Below are 22,711 nucleotides of genomic sequence, written 5' to 3' on the forward strand. Positions count from 1 at the left end.
AATCCTTTTGTTACGTGGTTATACCGTCAAGCTTTCATTTCCAGTCACTTCCAAAACATACCTGTGTCTCGGGACTGCTCACTGAAGGGGTCTCTTCCTTGACATCAACTTTAGTGACCTGTTGTTTTCTCTGAGCTATTTCTTCAGCATCACCCTTGGCCTGCCTTTCTTCTTCAGGAAGAGATTCCTCTTTATCTAAAACCTGTTCTTCCACAACAGCTTGGGTAGGCTCTTTCTTATCTCCTCCATCTTTGGCCGCTACTAAGGTATAGGACTTCTGTTTCTTAAGCCACGGGGGTATAAATCGAGAAATGCCCCTACTCTCAGATGGGTCCTTCTGCCTCTTCTGGCGGCGTGGACTACTTTGGCTCTTAGCTGAAGGAGATGATTTGAAATCTTTTTCTTCTTCTGGATCAGATGACTGATTCTGCTGATTTTCTGCTACTTCTTTAGGTTTCTCTTCGGTGGCATCTGCTCCTAACTGGTCAGAGTCCTTCTTCACTTCAGACGCGGAGCCTACTTCAGTAGTCATGGTCACAGCTTACACTGTCAACAAAACAAAATCAAAGAAAGGTATTTACAACCTCTCCCAGTTCTGAGGCAAGAGATAGGGTAAAACGGACAGGAAGGGGAATGGCAGAGAGATGATGGGAATAAAACACCCACAGAGAAAGAAGGTTTATAAATAAGCACAAGGGAAAAATGGGGACTGTTACTTTAACTTTGAGAATTCTCTATGAGAATCAAAAGAACCCAAACTAGCATCACAATGGAATTAATTCTGAGTCTGTACAGACAGAACTTAAAATCATCAAGAGCTCTAAAGTGATTATTTTTATTTTGTTTCATCTAGCTATAAACAATAATTCACCCCAAAATCCAATTTTTAGGAAAAATTACTTTTCTCTATATTTGGTATCCCTTACTCTATAATACAAAGTATCACTGATAATGTTAGAAAGTACTTGAGACACACTTCACAGAAATTGCACACATTAAAACTAAAATGTTAGGTATTATAAAAATTAATGTTAAATATTGGGTGCTTATTAGTGAGAAAATTATATCTGTAATATACATATTGTCCTTTGTTCCAATATTAAACCCCATAGTTATCATCACTATTCCAATGCAAAAGAGATAGTCTTCTGGGAAACATACTCAAACTATGGCCAAAACTCCCAAAGTCCATCCCACCCAACCTCGAATACAGTTTTCTTTTTGTATGTGGCTACAAGAAAATATCTAAGGATCCCTAATCTGAATCAAATGAAGATATTATTTGGGTGAAAAAATGCATCTAATAATTGATCCCATCACAACTAATGAAAACAAAATTGAGATTAAATCTGAATGTAACTGGTTGTCTACATTTACACAGGCACAGAGGGACTTTGAAGGGAGAGCAGCACCACTGACATAAGCAAAAGGCAGGAGTGACAAGAGTGTTTTCTTCTCTCCTCTCTTACCAATGATTAAAGGGCTCAAAGGCTGGCATGCCGGCCAATGTGAAATTTCCCAGCTATCTTCAAAAGTGGTACAAAATTGAACAGTTCAAATTATAAAATACACTCTTTAAAGCTTTATTGAAATATCATTCACAGACCATAAAATTCACCCTTTTTCAATTATCCAGTTAATGGTTTTTAGTATATTCATAAGGTTGTACAGACATTACCACTACCGAATTCTAGAACATTTTCATCATCCCAAAAAGAATCCCTGTATCCATTAATAGTTACTCTTCATTCTTCCACCTCCCTGCAGCCCCTGGCAACCACTAATCTACTTTCAGTCTTTATGGATTTGCCTATTGTGCACATTTCAAATAAATGAAATTACACATATACAACATTTGACATTTTCACTTAGCATGTTTTCAGGACTCATCCATGTTGTAGCATGTATCAGCATTATACTTGTTTCTTAAAATAGCATTCACCATCTTTTGATAAACATGTATCTGATAAGAGTCTACTATCCAGCACATATAAAGAACTCTAAAACTCAACAACCACAACAAAAAAAAAAAAAAAAAAAAATGAGCAAAGGATTTGAGTAGACATTTCTTCAAAAGGCATATATAAATGACCATAAGCACTTGAAATAATGCTCAACATCATCAGTCATTGGGGAAACAGATCAAAACCACAATGAGCTACCACCACTTCCCAGGCACAAGTATGCTAGAATCAGACAGTAACACATATTGGTGAGGATGTAAAAGCTTTGGAACTCTCCATATTGCTGGCAAAACTGTAAAATGGCACAGCCACTTTGGAAAATAGTTTGGCAGTACATCAGAAAGTTAAACAAAGTTATCATATGACCCAGCAATTCCACTCCTAGGTATATACCCAAGAGAAATGAAAACATGTTCACACACACACATAACAGCATTATTCATAATAGTAAAAAAAATGGAAACAACCCAAATGCCCAACAGCTGCTGAATGAGTAAACAAAAATGAAAGTCAATACAATAGAATGTTAAGTCATGAAAGGGAATGAAGTACTGATACATGCTGCCACATGCAACCTTGAAAACATTATGGTAAGGAAAAAAAACTGACACAGTAATGAAAAAACACCCAACAAACTAAAGCGCTAGACCAAATGGCTTCACAAGTGAATTTTACCAAACATTCCAGGAAGAACTAACACCACTCCTTCTCAAACTATTTCATAAGATTCAAGAGGAGGGAAGGCTCCCAAACCTCATTTAATGAGGCCAGCATCATCCTAATTCCAAAAACAGATAAAGACGCTACAAAGAAAAAAATTATAGGCCAGTATCACTGACGAAGACAGATGCTAAAATCCTCAACAAAATATTAGCAAACCAAATACAGCAATGCATCAAAAAGAGCACACAGCATGATCAAGTGGGATTTATTCTGGGAATGCATGGCTGGTACAACATTCGCAAATCAATAAATGTGATTCACCACATAAACAAAATGAAGGGTAAAAACCACATGATCATATCAATAGATGCAGAAAAAGCTTATGATAAAATCCAGCACCCATTTATGATAAAAATTCTCTGCAAAGTGGGACTAGAGGGCACATACCTAAACATAATAAAGGCCATATATGACATACCCACTTCCAGTATCATACTCAATGGGCAAAAACTACAAATGTTCCCCTTAAGATCGGGAACAAGACAGGGATGTCCGCTTTCACCTCTCTTATTCAACATAGTACTGGAAGTCCTAAGCAAAGCAATCAGACAAAAAGAAGAAATAAAAGGCAGAAGAAAAACTGTCTTTATTTGCAGGTGACATGATACTATACATAGAGAACTCCAAAGATTCCACCAAAAAACTACTTGATCTGATAAATGAATTCAGCAAAGTAGCAGAACACAAAATTGATATGCAGAAATCAGTTGCATCTTTAAATGTCAATAATGAACTAACAAAAATGGAAATTAAGAAAAGAATCCCATTCATAATTGCTTCCAAAATAATAAAATACCTAGGAATAAACCTAACCAAGGATGTAAAAGACCTGTAGTTGGAAAATTATAAGACACTGAAGAAAGAGAAGAAGACACAAATAAGTGGAAGCACGTACTGTGTTCATGGATAGTAAGAATTAACATTACTAAAATGTCCATACTACCCAAAGAAATCTATAGATTCAATGCAATTCATATCAAGATTCCAATGACATATTTCACAGAACTAGAACAAATATTCCAAAAATTTATATGGAACCACAAAAAGCCCTGCATAGCAACAGTGATCCTGAGGAAAAAAAGAACAAAACTGGAGACTAAGAAAGGTCTGGAGGTTGACTTAAAGGAATGAGAAGTCATACAAGCAATTTAAGTAGAGGATTAATGTAATCAGATTCACATTTCAGATAGCCCAACGTGGCTGGAAAATAAAGGATGAGAGAAAAGTCTAACATAGAAAGACATCCAGAGGGCTGTTTCAATAATCCAAGCATGAGAAGATGAGGATCTGTCTGTATTATGGCAGAAGCAGTGAGACAGAGTAAAAAAATTAACCTAATGGTAAAGAGGTACATGGGACATGATGTGGTGTCCACATTAAATATATCAAGTTTGAGAGAGGGCAGGGTTGAAGAAAAGGCCCAGGTGATAGAACACTGAGGTGATAGAAGAATTATCCATGGAAATGAAAACACAAGGAAAAGAGGGTCTGGCTGAGACAATTAAATTCGGTCTTGAATTCACTGTCATTAGAAGTTTTGGAGGTATCCATCCGGCTGGCCACTTGACACACATGGAGGCCAGATATACAGTACAAATACAAACTTGGGAGTTATCATATGGGTGATAGCTAAAAACACACATGATACTGACATTGCCTTAAGAAAAAGTAGAACTTGAGCTTAGAGGGTCCTGAAAAGGACCTTATCACCACCATCATTTAAAGATCAGGTATAGGAAAAGGCATGAGGGTGAGAAGAGATATATAGTGAGACAGGGAGATCAGGGGAAAGTAATGTCCTTGAGGGCAGTGAGACAAATTAGCAACATTCTAGGTAACTATAATGTTAACATGTCTCATCTTCTCATTCTTAGGCATTTTTAAAATTACATTTCTATCCATGTTTCAAAATTTGTACTTATCAATTCGACATCTCTATAATGAATGAGTGTACGTATGTGTTTATAGTAACATCACCCTGGCCAGTGCTGATCAGTTGGTTGTAGTCCTCCAGTAAACCAAAACGTGGAGGGTTCAATTCCCAGTTAGGGCACATACCTAGGTTGCAGGTTTAGTACCCAATCAGGGTGCATATAAGAGGCCATCCATCAATTTTTCTCTTCTATATGTCTCCCTCCCTTCCCCTCGGGTGAGAATTTTAAAAAGTTCACCCATTTCTTCCACCCCTCCCAACCCCTGTCTCCTGCCCCCAGCAACCACCTCTATGAGCTTGGTTTTTGCTTTTGGGGGTAAGATTCCACGTAGTATGAGAGATCACATGGTACTTGTTTTTCTCTATCTGACTTATTTCACTTAGCATAATGCCCTCAAGGTTATTTCAGGTTGTCACAAATGGCAAGATTTTATTCCTTTTTATGAATAAATAATATTCACATATACACACATCTCTCTCTCGCTCTCTCTCACACACACACACACACACACATATCACATTCTTTATCCATTCATCAATTGATGGACATTTAAGTTATTTTCATATCTTTGCTATTATAAATAATGCTGTGTTGAATGTGGGGGTGGTGCATATATCTTTTCAAATTATTGTTTTCATTTTCTATGTGTAAATATCCAAAAATGGAACTGCTAAATCACATAGTAGGTTCTATTTTTAATTTTTTGAGGCATCACCACACTGTTACATAGTGGCTGCACCACTATTAGGCATTTAAAATTCAAAATCATGTCTTCCAATAAGACCTATACATGAGTATGTAAACTGGCTCCCTTGTAGAGAAAACCTGTATTTTTCTTCTTTAAAGTAGGATTTTCCACATACCACTTAAGTGAAGACTTATTTACATTAATCACAAAATGACCAAGGTTAAGTTTTAGCATGTACTCTCATTATTTTTTGAGGGTTGAATGAATGACCTGTTAAAAACTGAAACAAAAATGTCTCATAGTTGTCTAAGCTAACCAAGGTAACTGACAACTCTCTTGATTTCTTGGTTGTGAAAATTTGCCTGGAGAACCATCAACTAAAGCTGATTTTTGGTCAAAATATTTTAGAAGCAATGAAATATGAAACTATTATATTAAAAGTATTATAATTTGTATTTTAATCACAAGAGCTGTTATTCACTGCTTCTATGTCAGACATCAGACACATAACATCCTGCCCCTCAAAATATTCTACTACGTTAAATTATCCCCATTTTGCAGGTAACAATCAGAAGAGCAGAAGTTGACTTGCCCAAGGTCACTAGATGGAAGACCACAGAGCTGTATGCATCTGAAATACCTGAATTTCATAATGTAATCACAACTCCTCCACTGTCTATGAACAACTGAATCAAGGAGAGCCTTGCCTTGAGTCAAAGATGATTCACGCCAGTGTGCAAAATGACTACAGAACAACATGAATCGTATGTTCTTACTATTGTATAATTAGCCCTGGCCCTCCTCAAAATTAAAAATTTACAGGCAGGTTCCCATCACAAAGAAAATGATTTTGAAGGTTATTACTTCGCCGTGCAATCAAAACTGGCCAATGGATGGGAACCAAAGACAAGGTGCTCATGCAGAGAAAGGCCATGAAGCTGCACAGAGCAGTCCTCCTCAACCACTGCTGTATTTCAAACACCTCAATTTTAAGAACCTCAGAGCTGTGGTGAGCACGCAGTAGAGTATACAGACATTGTATTGTAGCGTTGTACACCTGAAATTTATGTTATTAACCAATGTTACCTCAATAAATGTAATAAAAAGTAGAACAAACCTTAGAGCTGATCAGTACTGTCCATCCAAATAGATTTTAAAACCAATGGAAATGGCTAATTAGATTGTAAATAGTCAACAATAAGAATGGATATAATTATATGTAAATAAGTACATTCTTAAGATAGTTTTGAGACATCAACAAAGCTCAAACCTAAACACTACCTTCTTTGTTGATAAAATGGTTTCTTGGACAAATCACCCCCATCAAGAAAACGTGTACCATAGCACATCCATTCACCATAATTATGCTTGTAACTCTGAGTTTCAAAGAGGGATAAAGCCTTTCAACTCCATCATCCAACAGAATGGAAACTCCTGCAGTGGAACGCCAGTCCCTCCCACAAAAATGGAAGCCCCAGAGGGCTGGGATCTTTCTTTTCTTTACTGCAGTGTCCCCAGCATCTAGACTGGCACATAACAGGCACCAGATAAATATTTACTGAATGAGTATTGTGAACTCATCTACTCTAATACCCTCATCTTTAACTTATCAACAAGGAAACTGTGGCTCAGAAAGACTAAATTTGCCTGAGATCACAAAGCTAGATAGATGGGTGAAGACAAAACCAGAAATATGGTTTCCCAAACTCCAACAATGCTCATTCCACTAAGCTTCAATGACAAATACCGAAAATCCCTCATTAGTAAGTTATATAACAAACTAAGTAAAGACCTTTCTACTTATCACCAACCAAAAAGAACATTGCCGTGAACAGCCAGCCCATTAGAGAAGCATGTGGTTTTGACACAATTACCACGTTGGCATGCTCCATCTGGATTGATAAAAAGTGTTCATTATTGGAACAGCTCCATGAGAAAAAGCACGCGTCATTTAACATGCAACCAAGCAGAAAACCATCATCAGTAAAAAATCAGCACTGGTCAGATCAGGAGCTGTGTTATGTGAAACCATTCTTTTTCTAATGTTTAAAAAAGAAGGTACGTCCCAGGGTGCTGGCTCTAGCCTAACCTTCCTACCCTATAACCTTACGCTTCTGGAAACACTGGCCCTGTATCAGACAGCAGGACAGCCAGCAAAACAAAGCCAATGGTTACACAACTCCATAGACATTCCTACAAATAACTTCAAGCAAGGCGGTTCATGCTAATTATTGGGTCCAGATATTTCCTTAAGACCTTGAGAGAACCAGGGCCTACTCTGAGACCTTCCTGTTAACAAACTTCCTGCTCAAGGAACAGGGTAGGGTGGGCGCTGCTGCCAGCTGAGTGGCTCCCATCCTCTGCTGAGATCACAAGCCTAAGAGATCTTTAATTTCTGCCAGCAGTGCTCAGCCCATTATGTAGGGACTCCAGGTTAACAAAATGGGAACGTACACCTTTCTAAACTTCAAAAATGGTGGTGAGGGGATGGAAAGAGACTATCCTTTGAACTTGGAGAAAAACATAAACAAAACTATGTGACAAATAACAAACCTAAATAATAGTGGCAAGGTATGTATAGTTCCAGTTTGGTAATTTTCATCTACTGCTGTGGCAGGGGATATGTAGAGCAACCGTCTAACAGCCACAATTGCTTGTTTATGTTCATCTCCCCAAATAGCCTGTGGTCTAAGAGAAGGCCTTTTAAAACCCAACAACCTTCCCTTAAAGCATGAAATGTGAGAAAAACAAATACAACAACCAAAATATAGGAATGACTCAGCACTACCTAGCTCTACTTGGAACATAACTAAGAGTGATGCTTCTCAAAGACAGTGGTGCCTCGGTACTCGTCGCTAATTGGTTTCAACGAGTGGTGGGAAAGTAACAACCGATGAAGCATTTTCTCTGGAGGGGTGGTGTCGTGACTCACGCAAGATCTATCAAGTTGTCCAAGTGGCGAGCAAGCACCCAGTGCTGAAACATTTTTTCCCATCAAAATGCAATGAGTACCAGGTTTGACGAGTTCTGAAGCCGACGACTACAGAGGTATGACTGTATATCCTACATGTAAAAGGAAGGGAGGACAACGGGGAGGGATATGATTGCGGGGGGGGGGGGGGGGTTGGGTGGGGGAGAGAAATTAGGGGAAAAGGGGACAACTGTAATTGAAACACCAAAATTAAAAAAAAAAAAAAAAAAGGAAGGGAGGAGGGACAAGGAGGAGGAAGACAGGGAGGAAACAGGAAAAAGAAATATCTGCAGAGGGAGAAGGAATAACAAAAACAGGCTGACTTAGAGCAGAATGCAAGAAATTCCTCTCCCTGGTATGTTTTTTTATCCTAAGTGTCAGAAGGTCTAGAAAATACTATATCCCATATTCATATAAGTATAAATACATTCCAAAGAGACTATTTGATGGTTTATTTTGATATTATCTATATGATGAAGATAAACAATAGTTCTGAAATAATCCAATGCTGTCCACCCTAGTTACCTTTATAACACATTCTATCACTCTTTTTAAGAGATAAAGGACCTATAAGAGAGAAGAAATATATCATAAAGATAAAAGCTAGCATCTGGTTTAAATTAAACCCACACATACAACAGATATGAACTGTAGCCCTTTGCTAGTTCAAGTCCAGGCAGCATCAGGTTACATTCAGAGCATGCATTTCCTCCACCCTTTCTCCTTTTTAATAGAACCCAAATTCTGTTCAGTTTTCTTCTCTTCTATATGTGTGTCAATGGAGGCTAGTCAGAGCACTCCTGGTAGTCCCCTCCCCATGCTAAGACATGAGGAAAGTCTATTGGTAGGCTGCTGGGAAAAAGAGTCCTCCCTCTTAAAAGTCACAAGGAGGAGAAGGCTCCGCTTTCACCCCAGTATTATTTACATGACTCCTAGGAATGCTGCTACCACCCTGAATAATCCGCGAGAGGAGAAAGCCTGAGGACGAAGACATGCACAGTAGAGGGCACTGGCAAGAGAATCACAGAGAAGAGGACCGGAGCCCTGAGCGGGTGCCACACACGGCCAGGTCCTACATTTGAACTTCTCATTATGTGAGACGATATACTCCCCTATGGGTCAAACACTTGAGCCAGGGGTTTCGGTTACTTGCAGTCACTACTAGGCTCTCTGCACATTATATCCTGAGGCAAGAACCGGGAAATAAGCCCTGAGAATCAGGTAGTATATACAGAACCAGCTCAGATTAATTATTACTCCTCACTGGGTTTTTATGGGCCTCATACCTAAGAGCCACGGTTGTCAGAATGTTCAATTATTTCCAGATGCTCAATTTTTAAAAACCTAGTACCTGAGTTAATACTAGTGAGATAAATCACTAGTTATTTTAACAAGTCTACATAAGAATGGAACCAACAAAAAAATCTTAGAGGTCATCAAAGTGTAAGATTCCCTGCATAAACTGGGGGGGGGGGGGGGGGTGTGAAAACCAAGGCATACTATGTCCAATTCCAGTAGTGTTAACAATCTTATTTGTTAAAGCAAGTCCCTGCTACTCCCACACAGAATTAGGTCAAGAAAGGGATCTGTGTCAAGCAGCCTCCACAAATAACTATGGTTATCCTAAAAATACCTTTTCCTGAAATGAGAATTCAATAACCAGGGACTGCGCATAAATCATTAGGGATCCCAGTACTGAGAAACATTATTCTCATAATCAAAATGCACATAAACCTTGTCGTACCAGGCACTCCAACAGTACACACTAATCGAGGTGACAGAGATACACAGAACCCTGCTGGCTCTTCACCACTCATGTACACTGAATTGTGTGATAAGAAATATGCTTTTGCCCAAATTCCTTCTCTCATATGAGGACCCAAATTTTGTAATGGCCAAAACTTTCTATGCACCACTAATTAATCTTTGAGTTAAATAACATTGTGCTTTAGAGATAATTCAGGGACCAAACACCAGGATTAGCATTCCAGCATTGTCTCTCACAAGCCATGTAACCATAAACAAGTTATTCAGTCTTCCTGAGTTTCAGGTCCCTTGTAAGCAAAACAGGAATATAATACATACTCTCCGGTGGCTCTAAGGATGAAATCAGATGTTATATCCAAGTTCCTGGAACACAGTAAATTCATAATAAATGGTGGGTCACCATCATCAAACAGGGATTCTGTGTAAAAATGAACTATATCTATTTTCCACTAAAAATTATAAGCACAACCCACTTAATAACATAATAACAATAATAAATATTATCAGTTTACTGAACACTGTTCTAGAGACTTTGTATGTAGCAATTTCTTTCATCTTTATAACGCTTTGGGGTTGGAATTAAAATTATTCCCACATTATAGGTGAAGGTCAAAAAGAGAATAAATAACTTACACAAAGTCACACAACCAGTATATGGAAGAGCTAGAATTCGAACCAGGCTGTCCAGTTGCAGAGAGCTTATGCAATACTGCCACCAACCCCAAACAACTGTAGTATTTTGTAAACAGCACCTAGCATAATGGCCAATCATCACTGGTTAAAAAAATAAAAATCAATAAACTCTCACTACCATTTGGGGCCTTAGAATCATTAATCACATGTTCTGAGCCCCCAATAAATTTCAGTGACCTTCAGGATACGGGTTGTATCAATATCTTAGCCCCTCCTTTCAAAACAAATGTTTCTTAGCCAATGTACCAGACACCAGCAATACAGAGGAAAGAATCCTCTTTCAGTCTAGTGGGGGACAAAAATAGCAAGATTAGCATTAAAATAAATTCAAACAACTTGTCACTAACTCAGAAATTTGGTAACTCATATTCAGAAACTACTACTATTATAGTTTGTAAAGCTGATACAGTTTTCTTAAAAAAACTACCACTGTCATCTCTTCAAGAAGTCACAAAATGGTCCTTCACGGAAAATGTTGATTAAACACTCATATAACATGAAGAGGCATCATGCTTTTTAAAGAGCACTTAATTCTCATTCTCAATTGTATTTGCTCTCTAGCTGAACTCAAATAACTTGACTAAAAAGCCAAATAAAATAGTACTAGCTATAAATTCCCTTAACATCAAAAATAAATTTCATTTCTAAGTTGGCTAGGATGACCATCCCCTCAACAGGGGGGAAAAAAGTAGCTAAAGGATGAGTATAGAGTTAACAGAAAAACAAATACAAGGGACACATAAACCTATGAAAAGATGCTCACTATATTCATAGTGAAAGAAATACAAGCTAAAAGTCCAGAATATAAGAGTCTGAAAGCTTAATCACGTCAGCACTGAGCATGGCTATGGGAACAGAGGCACTCTCACATAATTGCAGGTAGAACAGTAAATAGGAACCAACCCAACAGAAGTCAATTTTCCAAGAGCCAAAATTCCAGTGTGCAGGAATGTATCCTGCTTGTGGGAATGTATCCTACAGATACATTTGCATGTACTTAAAATAATTATGTATAGATGATTCACTGTAACATTGTTTGTAAAGAAAAAAATCAATGTCTGTAGGGACAATATACTACATTCACAAAACAGAACACTCTGTAGCCATTAAGAAAAAAAAAAAAAAAAAAAGATTTCCATCCCAGTTACAGAAACATCTCCAAGTTACACCGTTAAGTACATAAAGCAAGATTCAGATAGCACATAGGATATGCTATCTTATGGGCTGAAAACAATGTGTGTGAGAAGTATAAATATGAGAATACACATTCACATATTTCCCTATAAATGCATAAAGAAGATAGGGAAGGGCACAGAAGATGAACAACAGGGATTATGGGAAATGGTGGATGGCACTGGGTAATTGAGGCCCAGAGGTGCGCAGATAGGGGATAAAAAGTTTTCACTGAGAAGTTTGTACAAACTGAAGCACTTAAATACTTTATTGGGAAAAAAATATTTACGCATTAAGATATCTAATGCATTACGTGAGCCCAGCTGAACTGGTCTGCTTCCTTGGAAACAACCCAAAGCCACAACTGCCATAAACTCATACTTCACAAGCCCATCCCCTATCCTGTACACACTGCTCCCCTAAAGCTCAAAACCTAAGCTTTTAGAGCAGCCAGACAATTTCTTTTAAGTATATCAAATTTTTATTTAAAAACAACAACTAAAAAAGTACATATAGTTCCTGAGAAAATCTAGCTAATTTTTCACCCTTTTTCCCTAGGTGCAGAAATGAAACAAAAAGGTATCTTTTCCTAACAATAATATTGATGCATACACAGCCAGACCAAGAAGATTATTTGTATTTTCTGCTGGATAAGTGGGAACAGGGCACTTAGAAATAGACTTCTCTGAAAGTTGAAGAGACTTTTAAAAGGAGAGTAAAATACAATGGAAGAGACTTATTAATGATTTCTACGCTGTTCATACAGAAACATTCCAATCTGTCAGCAGCTTCTTCCTTGTTTATAGGAAAAACAGGAACAAAATTGGCCGGACAAGCACAAGGATGTCGTGTTTCCTGTCCACACCTTCTCCCTGCCCCACATCTGTTCCTATGCTCCCATGAAGAGAGTGAAATTTTGTGCAGATGAGTAACTACATGTTCCTAGGGCATGCAGTATTATGCACCCGGTGGCTTCATGGTAAATGTGTGATGTTCCTAGTATTCTGGGAACATTTATTTGGACTGCCACCATATAATGTTCTACACAAAAGAAAAATGCACTGTGCAGTTTCTTCCAGTGACATCATAACCATACTCAAACAGTGCAAAGCCAACACCAACAATCTCTCATAATCATAACATATACTAGGGAGCATGCTTTCTCTGAGCTCATCCCACAACTGCCTTCTGCATAGGATCCTGACCCAGACCATCATAAAATACACTCGGTATCAAGCAGTAATCTACAACCAGCCTAATACTATTGCTGTGTGAATCAAACTCTAAATTCTTTAGCTAAAAAATAACAGTGCTTCAGGAGGCTTTCCCAAATAAGCTAATCATCAAGGTTAACTGCAACTAGCTGCAGACACTGCATTTTAGTAAGTCACACGACAAAAGCTTGTCAAAGTCAATCAACCTCTCACACTATGACAAGGCCACCAAGCTGGAGCCTACACTGATCTCACACTTTCAAATCCTCTTCCCTGTAAGCTTTGGAACACTGCAGTCGACAGGCATAAATATCTGAACCTTGTCAAAAACTATAATTCACTTTGTAAATATTAGTTGTTAGATCTTCTGCCATTTTAAATATTTACAGTACTTCCAAAGAGTAGAATGAGACTATAAATTGAATGATTTTTCCAGCTTAGGTGAGCAGACCCAAATGTTGATGACAGTCCTGTGGTTTTAAGTCAGCAGAAGGTGCCTTGCAGACTGTTAGCTTATGAATCCTCCAAGCCTGGCATGATAAAAGCAACTTTCCCCAGGTGGGAAAAGCTGTAACTACAATGGAATTACAGACATGCCATTTGGAATGCTTAAAACCTTCTTTTTTTTTTTTTTTTTTTTAATTTCTACTCTGAGCATTAGTTTAGCTCAAAACTACTTGATTTAGTAAGAGCTTCAAATAATTACTTTCTAGGTGGTGCTGGCTAGGACAAATTTTTATTTCAACTAAATATATTTCTTTCTTTGGAGGTAAGATTCCCAAAATTCAAACATTCGTAAACCTGGTTTGGTAAAGGATCCTGCTGGAGAATATGTCAAGCATTCGACCTTAAAGAGTCCACCAAGATATTCAAGCACACTAAATGTCAAAGTTTAAAATTTTCCCTTTCCAATTTTGTTAAACTATATACATCATCAGTACATCATATAATGTGTACAGGAATAGGACAAAGGAGATGGGTCAGGGGATAAGGTTGGGGAAGGAGGCCTATGACTGGCTGTCCAAATCATCAGCATCACCTTTACAGTTATTTATTGCCACACCCAAGGTGCCAATCATTTAAAGAGACCATTCTTTCTTAAGCCTGAAAATAGAAAACTTAAACTTCCCAAATACACATGTGCTCTTCTCCACCCCCACCCCCAACCTGGTAATTACTTCAGTGGTATGGAGTCATTCCCTGTAGCATCAACAATAACAAAGGAATTTCCCAAGATCACCCCCTACCCATCACAGCACCGCTTTTCATTTTGCTAGTACAAACAAGGCTCTTTTTTAAAAAAAAGGTTGTTAGACTGGTAGATTATATTGGGAAAAACAATGAAGCCAATTTTTCTAAAGTCTGTATATCAGCATCTGGGCAACATGGTGAGTTTTCACATTTGTTCAATGTGACAACAGATTAAATACTCAGTAAAACAACTGGCTGAGATCTATCCTTATTCAACCAGTATCACACTATAGTAACAACATCAAAATGATACATTTTTATAATTGTTAATGGCTATTAATTTGCAGATGCTAAAAAAATGTGAATTCAAATCTGCTAGCCACAGTACTTCTTTCAATCAATCTGTTTTAGTATGAAAATGAAACACCTTATAAATTATTTTCAAATCTGTCCTCATTTAACATGCCTAAAAAATAACTGAATACTATTAATGTCACATAGCCTTCAATGTAATTTAGGATAATTAACTTTCATATACTGTATTGCACTGCTGAATAAATCAAGAGCAGGACAAGTATATAAAATAAAGCAAGTAGGTTCATTATTCTCATAGGGCAAACCTGAAAAGGCAGTTATGTCAAAAATAACCTGACAAAATTCAATTATTTTCCTAGAAAAATGCAAATAAGTGGTTTAAACTAAACTCTTGACCACACAAACACACACACACACACACACACACACGCAAGTACTTCTCATAGGGCTTAGTTCAAATATAACTGAACATATTCCCTTTTCGAACAGTGTACTTACCCAGATTCCATCTACTCTTTATGTTAGCATTTTCCAAATTTTCAGTCCCCGGAATACTGACAATCTCAAAGGCCAGCTTCCTTCAAAAGCAACACATTCAAACATATACAATAAAACCCAACTGCTACAACCGGAATTTCCTAAAAATCTCCCCCTTGAAATACATATGCAGCTTTTAAGTACATCAAGCCCGCTGTCTGCTGTTCCCAGTCATTAGAAGACTGTGGAAAGCTGATGGAAATCTAGTCTGCAAAAGCTTAATGAGCAAGATCAGCCCCACCCAGGCTGGACCCTGCTGGAGAAGGGCATGCTCAGTAGAAAAGCCCAGCTTGGTTCCAAGTGACTTCATTCCTCAGCTAGAGAATTCACATGGGTCAAAGAAAAAGTCATCTTCCTGTTGCCTGCTCTACCCACCAAATGAAGAAAGTGCACATAAAGACTAGTGTTAATGACACAACTGTAATTCTATGATAATTTTTATAATTCTGTTATTGCTGGGAATTGTTTTTGTGGGTATGATTTTTACTTTGCTTTCCATCTCCTCCCCTCAACTGTGTTTTTTATTTTTGGCATTTTATTGCACCCTGCGAACAGACAACAACCCTGCAAATACCAGTCAAAAATTCAATATATAAAAATGAAATACTGATTTTGATTCATTTCTAAAATAATTTGCTTATTCATTTCACATTGTATTTAAAAATGAAGGCTCATTTTAATGTAGATTTATAGGTTACATCAGTTACGAAACTGATAAATCCGTTTTATTATATCGTCAACCCTACATTGAGAAATGATGGCTACAAATGTAATCATACATCCATCATATGACTATAAATTCATATGAAGGCAAAGTAAAGTCACTAAAGAACAACACATTAATTTTAAGATTCAGGTCAGAGAAATCTCTGAAGCAACTAATCTTCCTCAATTCTACAATTCTACAACACATTAATTTTTTAAGATTTAGGTCAGAGAAATCTGTGAAGCAACCAATCTTCCTCAATTCTACGCTTTACATTTCTGCAATTTAAATTCTTGTTGTACCCCCTCTCCCCTCAATGTAGATATATTAACCAACCAGGAACAAGAACGTCAGACTCAGGACCCAGGCATGCAGTTTTACAGCTTCAAACTGCTGCCACACTGCGCTCCTATCAAGCATGTCTGATGTCAACGAGTGATTACTTTATGTTCTCATTCACCCACAGCAAGGTTTTATCTTTTAAATAAGAAAAAAATAGGTCTTTTTTAATTACAAAGAAAACATTTTAGATACTTAAACAAGCAAGATGTCACCTATACCAACTACCAAAGAAAGGGTAAGGTTAGCTTTATGGGAACTTACTGAAAATACGTTTCAGTAGCAGCTAGCTCTGAAAAGATTAATCTCTGTCAAAATGAACAAATACAAAACTTTTTTTTTTAAAGCCATTCTATATAAGGGAAGTAAATAAACTTCCCTATCCACCTCAGTTTTCACTCGTTCACAACAAGGCAATTTAGTGAGTTTTAGTAGAGCTAATTTTATTCAATTCAAAGTATCACCTTTTATTTTATGTTCTCCCTATTTTTAAATGCTAAATGTATTTTTAAATAAACACTCTAGTACAAGACAATTATTTCAATAGACTTATTTGGAAAAATATTGACTCCAAGTCTTTTTCTGAAATGTGTGCTTCATGGAATCCAGAAATCTCAGAACTACTGGTAGAGCACTGGACTTAGTGAAGTTACATGGATAGAGCTCTATGAGCCAGCCCAGATACCTCTCATCACCCCTGGGTGTCCTGCCCTCTTAACTTCCCTACTCTAAGGTTGAATTTTGCCCCTGTAAAATTCTATGTTGAAGCCTTACACACCACCCCCTCAGTGTGATGGTATTGGAGATGGGACCTTTGAGGAATAATTAGATTTAAATGAGATCATAAGGTTGGAGGCCATCATGGCAGAATTAGTGCCCTTATAAGAAAAACCACTAGAGACTTCTGGTCAAGATGGAGGTGCAGGTACACACACTTCACCTCCTTGTGCAACCATAGAAAGAGTTACAACCAGACCTCAAAACTAGGAATACCCAGAATCGTCAGAAAATCAAGCTCTATGAAAGTCCGACAACAAGGATGAGGAGATAGCCAACCTAAAAAACAAGGAAATAGCCAATCTAACACACAGAACTCAAAACACTGGTGATAAAGATGCTCACAGGCTTGACAGATAAACTTGAGTACAGTAAACGCATCCGGGAAGAAGTAAAGGCTATGCTAAATGAAACGAAGGAAAAGCCACACAAAATCAATGGTGAAGGGAAGAAAACCGGGGTTCAAATCAATGATTTGAAATGTAAGGAAGAAAAAAACAGGAAACAAGAATTGAAAAAAATGAGGAGAGGCTTAGGAACCTCTGAGACAACTCTGAACGTGTCAACATCCAAATCATAGGGATGCCAGAAGGAGAAGAGGAAGAGCAAGAAATTGAAAGCTTATGTGAAAAAATAATGAAGGAAAACTTCCGAAATTTGGCAAAGGAACTAGACATACAAGTCCAGGAAGCACAGAGTCCCAAACAAGCTAGACCCAAAGAGGACCAGACCAAGACCTATCATCATTAAAATGCCAAAGGTGAAAGATAGAGGCAGTCTTAAAAGCAGCAAGAGAAAAGCAGAGACTTACCTACAAAGAGGTGCCTATAGGACTATCAGCTGATTTCTCAAATGAAACTTTGCAGGCAAGAAGGGACTGGCAAGAAGTATTCAGTGTGATGAAAAGCAAGGATATACAATCAAGATTACTCTATCCAGCAAAGCTATCATTTAGAATGGAAGGGCAGATGAAGTGCTCACCCAGACAAGGTAAAGCTAAAAGAGTTCATTATCACCAAGCCATTAATATATGAAATGTCAAAGGGACTTATTTAAGAAAAAGATCAAAACTATGAACACTAAAATGACAACAAACTCACAACTATCAACAATTGAATCTAAAAAATAAAATCAAAATCCAACTAAGCAAACCAGAATAGGAACAGAATCACAGGTATGGGGATCATTTGGAGGGTTATCATCTGGGAGGGGAGAGAGGGAGAAATGGGGATATGGTGCAGGGATTAGGAAGCATAATCAGTTGGTACAAAATAGACAGGGGGAAGTTAAAAATAATACAGGAAAGGGTGAGCCAAAGAACTTATATTCACAACTCATGGACATGAACTAAGGAGGGTGGGATTGCTGGGGGAAGGGGTGTACTGGGCAGAGGGAAGCAAAGGGGAAATAAATTGGAACTATTGTAATAACATAGTCAATAAAATATACTTTAAAAAATAAATTTTAAAAAAAGAAGACTCATTCATCCAGATGGGCAGGAGGGGCAGAGCAGCAAAGACTAACAGAGAGGATTCCAGCACCAGGAAGACAGAATAACCCCTCCCCACCACATTACCTCTGGCTGTAAAAACCAGTAGAGGTTGGGTGGCGGAAGTAACTGCCGGATTTTTGCCATTTATAGGGCCAGCACAGCCTTAGAATGTACTCACTCTGGGATTCACCACAAGGGCAGCAGTTGGAAAGGTGCCAGTCGCACAAGGGAAGCGGGTGAAGTGACTGGAAATGGAATGAGTCACCAGAAGCCAGGCAATGGCATTGTGTGCTCTCCGAACCCTCACCACACAGCCTCAAAGCAGTGAGGCAGGCTGCCCCTCCCTGGCAATTACCTAGGACTTCGCCCCACACAATTTACAGGTGCCTTTTCCACATCGGCCATTCTAAGAAAGGAAGTAAAAGCATCTTTACCTAATACACAGAAACAAACACAGGGAGGCTACTAAATTGAGGAGACAAAGAAATATGGCCCAAATAAAAGAAGAGAACAAAACCCAAGCCAAAAACTAAATGAAATGGAGATAGCCAATCTGTCAGATTCAGAGTTCAAAACACTCATTATCAGCATGCTCAAAAAACTCCTTGATTAGGGCAAAAAAAATAGAGGAAGAAATGAAGGTTACACTAAGTGAAATAAAGAATAATCCACAGGAAACCAACAGAGAGGGGAAGGAAGCCAGGACTCAAAGCAATTATTTGGAACATAAGGAACAGATAAAACATTCAACCAGAACAAATGAAGAAACAAGGAGTCAAAATAATAATAATAATAATAATAAAAATAAATAACTAAAACAAGGATAGACTTAGGAACCTCTGGGACAGCTCCAAACAAGCCAACATCCAAATCATAGGGATGCCAGAAGGAGAAGAGGAAGAGCAAGAAATTGAAAACTCACTTGAAAAATTAATGAAAGAAAACTTCCCTAATTTGGAAAAGGAAATAAGACATACAAGACCAGGAAGCACAGAGTCCCAAACAAGTTGGACCCAAAGAGGACCACACCCAGACACATAATTAAAATGCCAAAGATTAAAGATAAGAAAAGAATCTTAAAAGTAGCAGAAGAAAAGCAGAGTTACCTACAAAGGAGTTCCCATGAGACAATAAGCTGATTTCTCAAAAGAAACTTTGCAGGCAAGAAGGGACTAGCAAGAAGTATTCAAAGTAATGAAAAGCAAGGACCTACAGCCAACATTACTCTATCCAGCAAAGTTATTGTTTAGAATGGAAGGGCAGATAAAGTGCTTCCCAGACAAGGTAAAGCTGAAGGGATTCATCACCACCAATATTAACAGCTAATGTTAAAGGGGCTTATTTAAGGAAAAGAAGATCAAAACTATGAACATTAAAAAGGCAACAAAATTCACAACTATCAACAACTGAACCTAAAAAAAAAAAAAAAAACTAAGCAGACATCCAGAACAGGAACAGGTTCATAGGTATGAAGATCATTTGGAGGGTTATCAGCTGGGAGGGGAAGGGGAAGAATGGGGAAATGGTGTAGGGATTAAGAAGCATAATTGGGAGGTACAAAATAGACAAAGAGATGTTTAGAATAATATAGGAAATGGAGAAGCCAAAGAACTTATATGCATGGTCCATGGACATGAACTAAGAGGGTGCGGGGGGCGGGGGGGGCTTGCTGGAGAGAAGGGAGTTGCTGGGTGGAGGGAGACAAAGTGGGAAAAACTGAAACAACTGTAATAGCATAGTCAATAAAATATACTTTAAAAAAGAAATAAAAGAAAAGACACTGGAGTTAGCTCATTCTTTCACCTTCTGCTCTCTCTCACATCACCATGTAAGGTCAAAGAGAAAAGGCGGCTGTCTACAAGCCAGCAAGGGAGCACTCACCAAAAACTGACCATGCTAGCAACCTTGATCTTGGACTTCCAGCCTCCAGAACTGTGAGAAAATAAATTTGGTATTTAAGACACCCTGTAGGGTATCTTGTTATGGTAGCTGAAGCTGAATCCTACTGCTCAAGCTCTTCTGCTGGCTGGAATATAAAAGGTTCTGCTTATGAAACACCCTAATCTCATTATTCAAACAAATGTTAAAGGAACTAAGATAGAAAGTCTTGTGGCACTGTCATCTGGAAACAAAACAAACCATTAATACAGTAGTTAAAAAGAGAACCCAGAGAATTTAAATGAGTTTCCAAACTTGGATACCCAGTAAGCAGTAGAGCCAGAATTTATACCAAATTGGTCTTCAAAGCCAATGCTAGTGGTGAGCAAAGCTGCTTTCCAAAATCAATAGCACTTTTCCACCAATGCTACATTACCTCTACTTTAACACCCTTGTTTTCCAGATGAGTAAAGTGAACCCAAAGAAGTGAAATAACTGATATTAAATTACTCAAGAGGGTTACTGGCAAAGAAGTACACAAATCAGGTCCAGTATCATTTAAATTATTCATTTCCAGTAAGATTTTAAATGCATTAAAATACACAAAATACATTGCTTAAAACATTCACACGTGTTAATATTAAAAATTGTCAGTATGAATTTATTTCTATTATGACTGTCTTGGGAAGATCCTAAAAAGCAATGTTTTGACACCGTCTCATTATTCCACTAAAAAGGGAAATTTGAGGTTTATCTCAGAATACTACTTCTTAAATATTAAGGGAGTTGTTTGGGATTAAGGTGGAAACATTTTTCCTTTATTTGTTTATGTCAGGTTTGTGTATATATAGAATTTTATCTTCAATCCAGTATCATGATGTCTTCACTTTCTACAATTATTCTACCTGCTGACTTTATAAAGACAAAGAATGGAACCGAATAAGATATAAAGGACCCAATAATCTGATGGGTTACTCATAGCTCCAAAGGCAAATCCTGTGCAGAAAATAAAGTTATTGGTGTTGCGGGGAGACAATGAGGAAGACAGTTGCTTTCAGTCCTCCCATTTTTTGGCTCCCATCTGAGATGCAATCATCATCTGTCACATGAGGAAAAAAGCACACAATTTTATGATATAACCCTAAAATAACCTACAAAGTACTCAAAATAAATCTCTGGTTTTTGATTCTAACAATTTTACAGGAATCCGATCTGCCCCTCTACCCATCATCAGGCAAGACTATACCTCCTCAACATACATGGAGAAAAGTTTTAGGACTCTTTCAATCTGGATGATCTTCAATTGGTCTATAAAATTTTCTAACAGCCCACATTTCATAGGATCATTGCTCCCTGATGTCAGCAAACAGAAAACACTGCACCAGTTCCATGGCTTCTATGTGTAAGCTCTCCTCTGACCACACACCACCACAGTTTTAACTCCTCTCAGGCTCTAAATCCAGAATAATTTGCACAACTACTCATGAGTCATTCGCAATATTTCTTTCCTACCACATCTTTAAAAATGTAACATTAGAAAGTACTATGGATGTGTGAGACTCCAGGAAAGAAATACGCTGTATGACCCCAGATTTTCACAGGGGGGTTGTTGGAAAGAGAGTCGGTGCAGGTGTGGCAGGAGGGGCAGGGAATAAAGAAGTGGTAATTGGGAATCTCTAGTCAAAAGGTTAATGTTTTGAAACGATCTAAAAGTGTTAGGCGAAGCTAATTCTGTTTTTAAACGAGAACAGTCAAAAGCATCACTATTAGAATTACACATTCAGACCAGTATAGACCAGTATAGTCATCAGCATTTACTCTGAAATGTATTATTTTCATTCCACATATGTCTAGGAAACATTTGCTAAGTTCCTCTTTTGCACCAGACACTGGTCTACCACTCGGAAGTTCTTCCTCATACCAGCCCTCAGGGAATTCAGTCTAGCGGGGAAGACGGATACATAAGTAATTATACCACATGTGATAAGGGCTATAACAGAAGTACAGGAAGGGCAAGGCAAAGTGGACAACTTTCCTGCGGGGCGGGGATGTGGCAAGGAAGGCATTATAGGCTCTCTCATCTCTCATTTTAAATGTACAAATGCTACTGCTAATGTGGTATTGACATTCCCCTGCCGTACACAGGGTTTAAAGCACCAGTCACAAAGCCCATTAGATACAAAGCAGAAACACAGACCTTGTTAGCATTTGTGCAACACCCTACACGTAACTGAGCAAAATGGGGTTTTTCTAGAATAAATAAATTTAGAGCCAAAGGGATCTCAGCATCCATGTACCTCAGTCCTTGCCTTTCACAGATGGTGAAGCTGAGGCTGGAAGTTAAGATTC

At 38.0% G+C, this 22,711-nt stretch overlaps 1 protein-coding gene across 1 annotated transcript in view; it reads right to left on the reverse strand.

Annotated features, from left to right (window-relative positions):
- The window catches only part of EPB41L2 (erythrocyte membrane protein band 4.1 like 2), a 212,835-nt gene that overhangs the window by 110,266 nt on the left and 79,858 nt on the right, over positions 1 to 22,711 (reverse strand). Inside the window, exon 2 of the mRNA XM_090279842.1 lies at positions 62 to 546. Within this exon, the coding sequence (XP_090135968.1) occupies positions 62 to 532 (471 nt within the window). The 5' untranslated portion in view covers positions 533 to 546. The remainder of the gene's footprint in view (positions 1 to 61; positions 547 to 22,711) is intronic.

This window comes from Furipterus horrens, unplaced genomic scaffold (assembly GCF_987537825.1).
Source record: "Furipterus horrens unplaced genomic scaffold, mFurHor1.1.pri manual_scaffold_6, whole genome shotgun sequence".
Lineage (NCBI taxonomy): Eukaryota > Metazoa > Chordata > Mammalia > Chiroptera > Furipteridae > Furipterus > Furipterus horrens.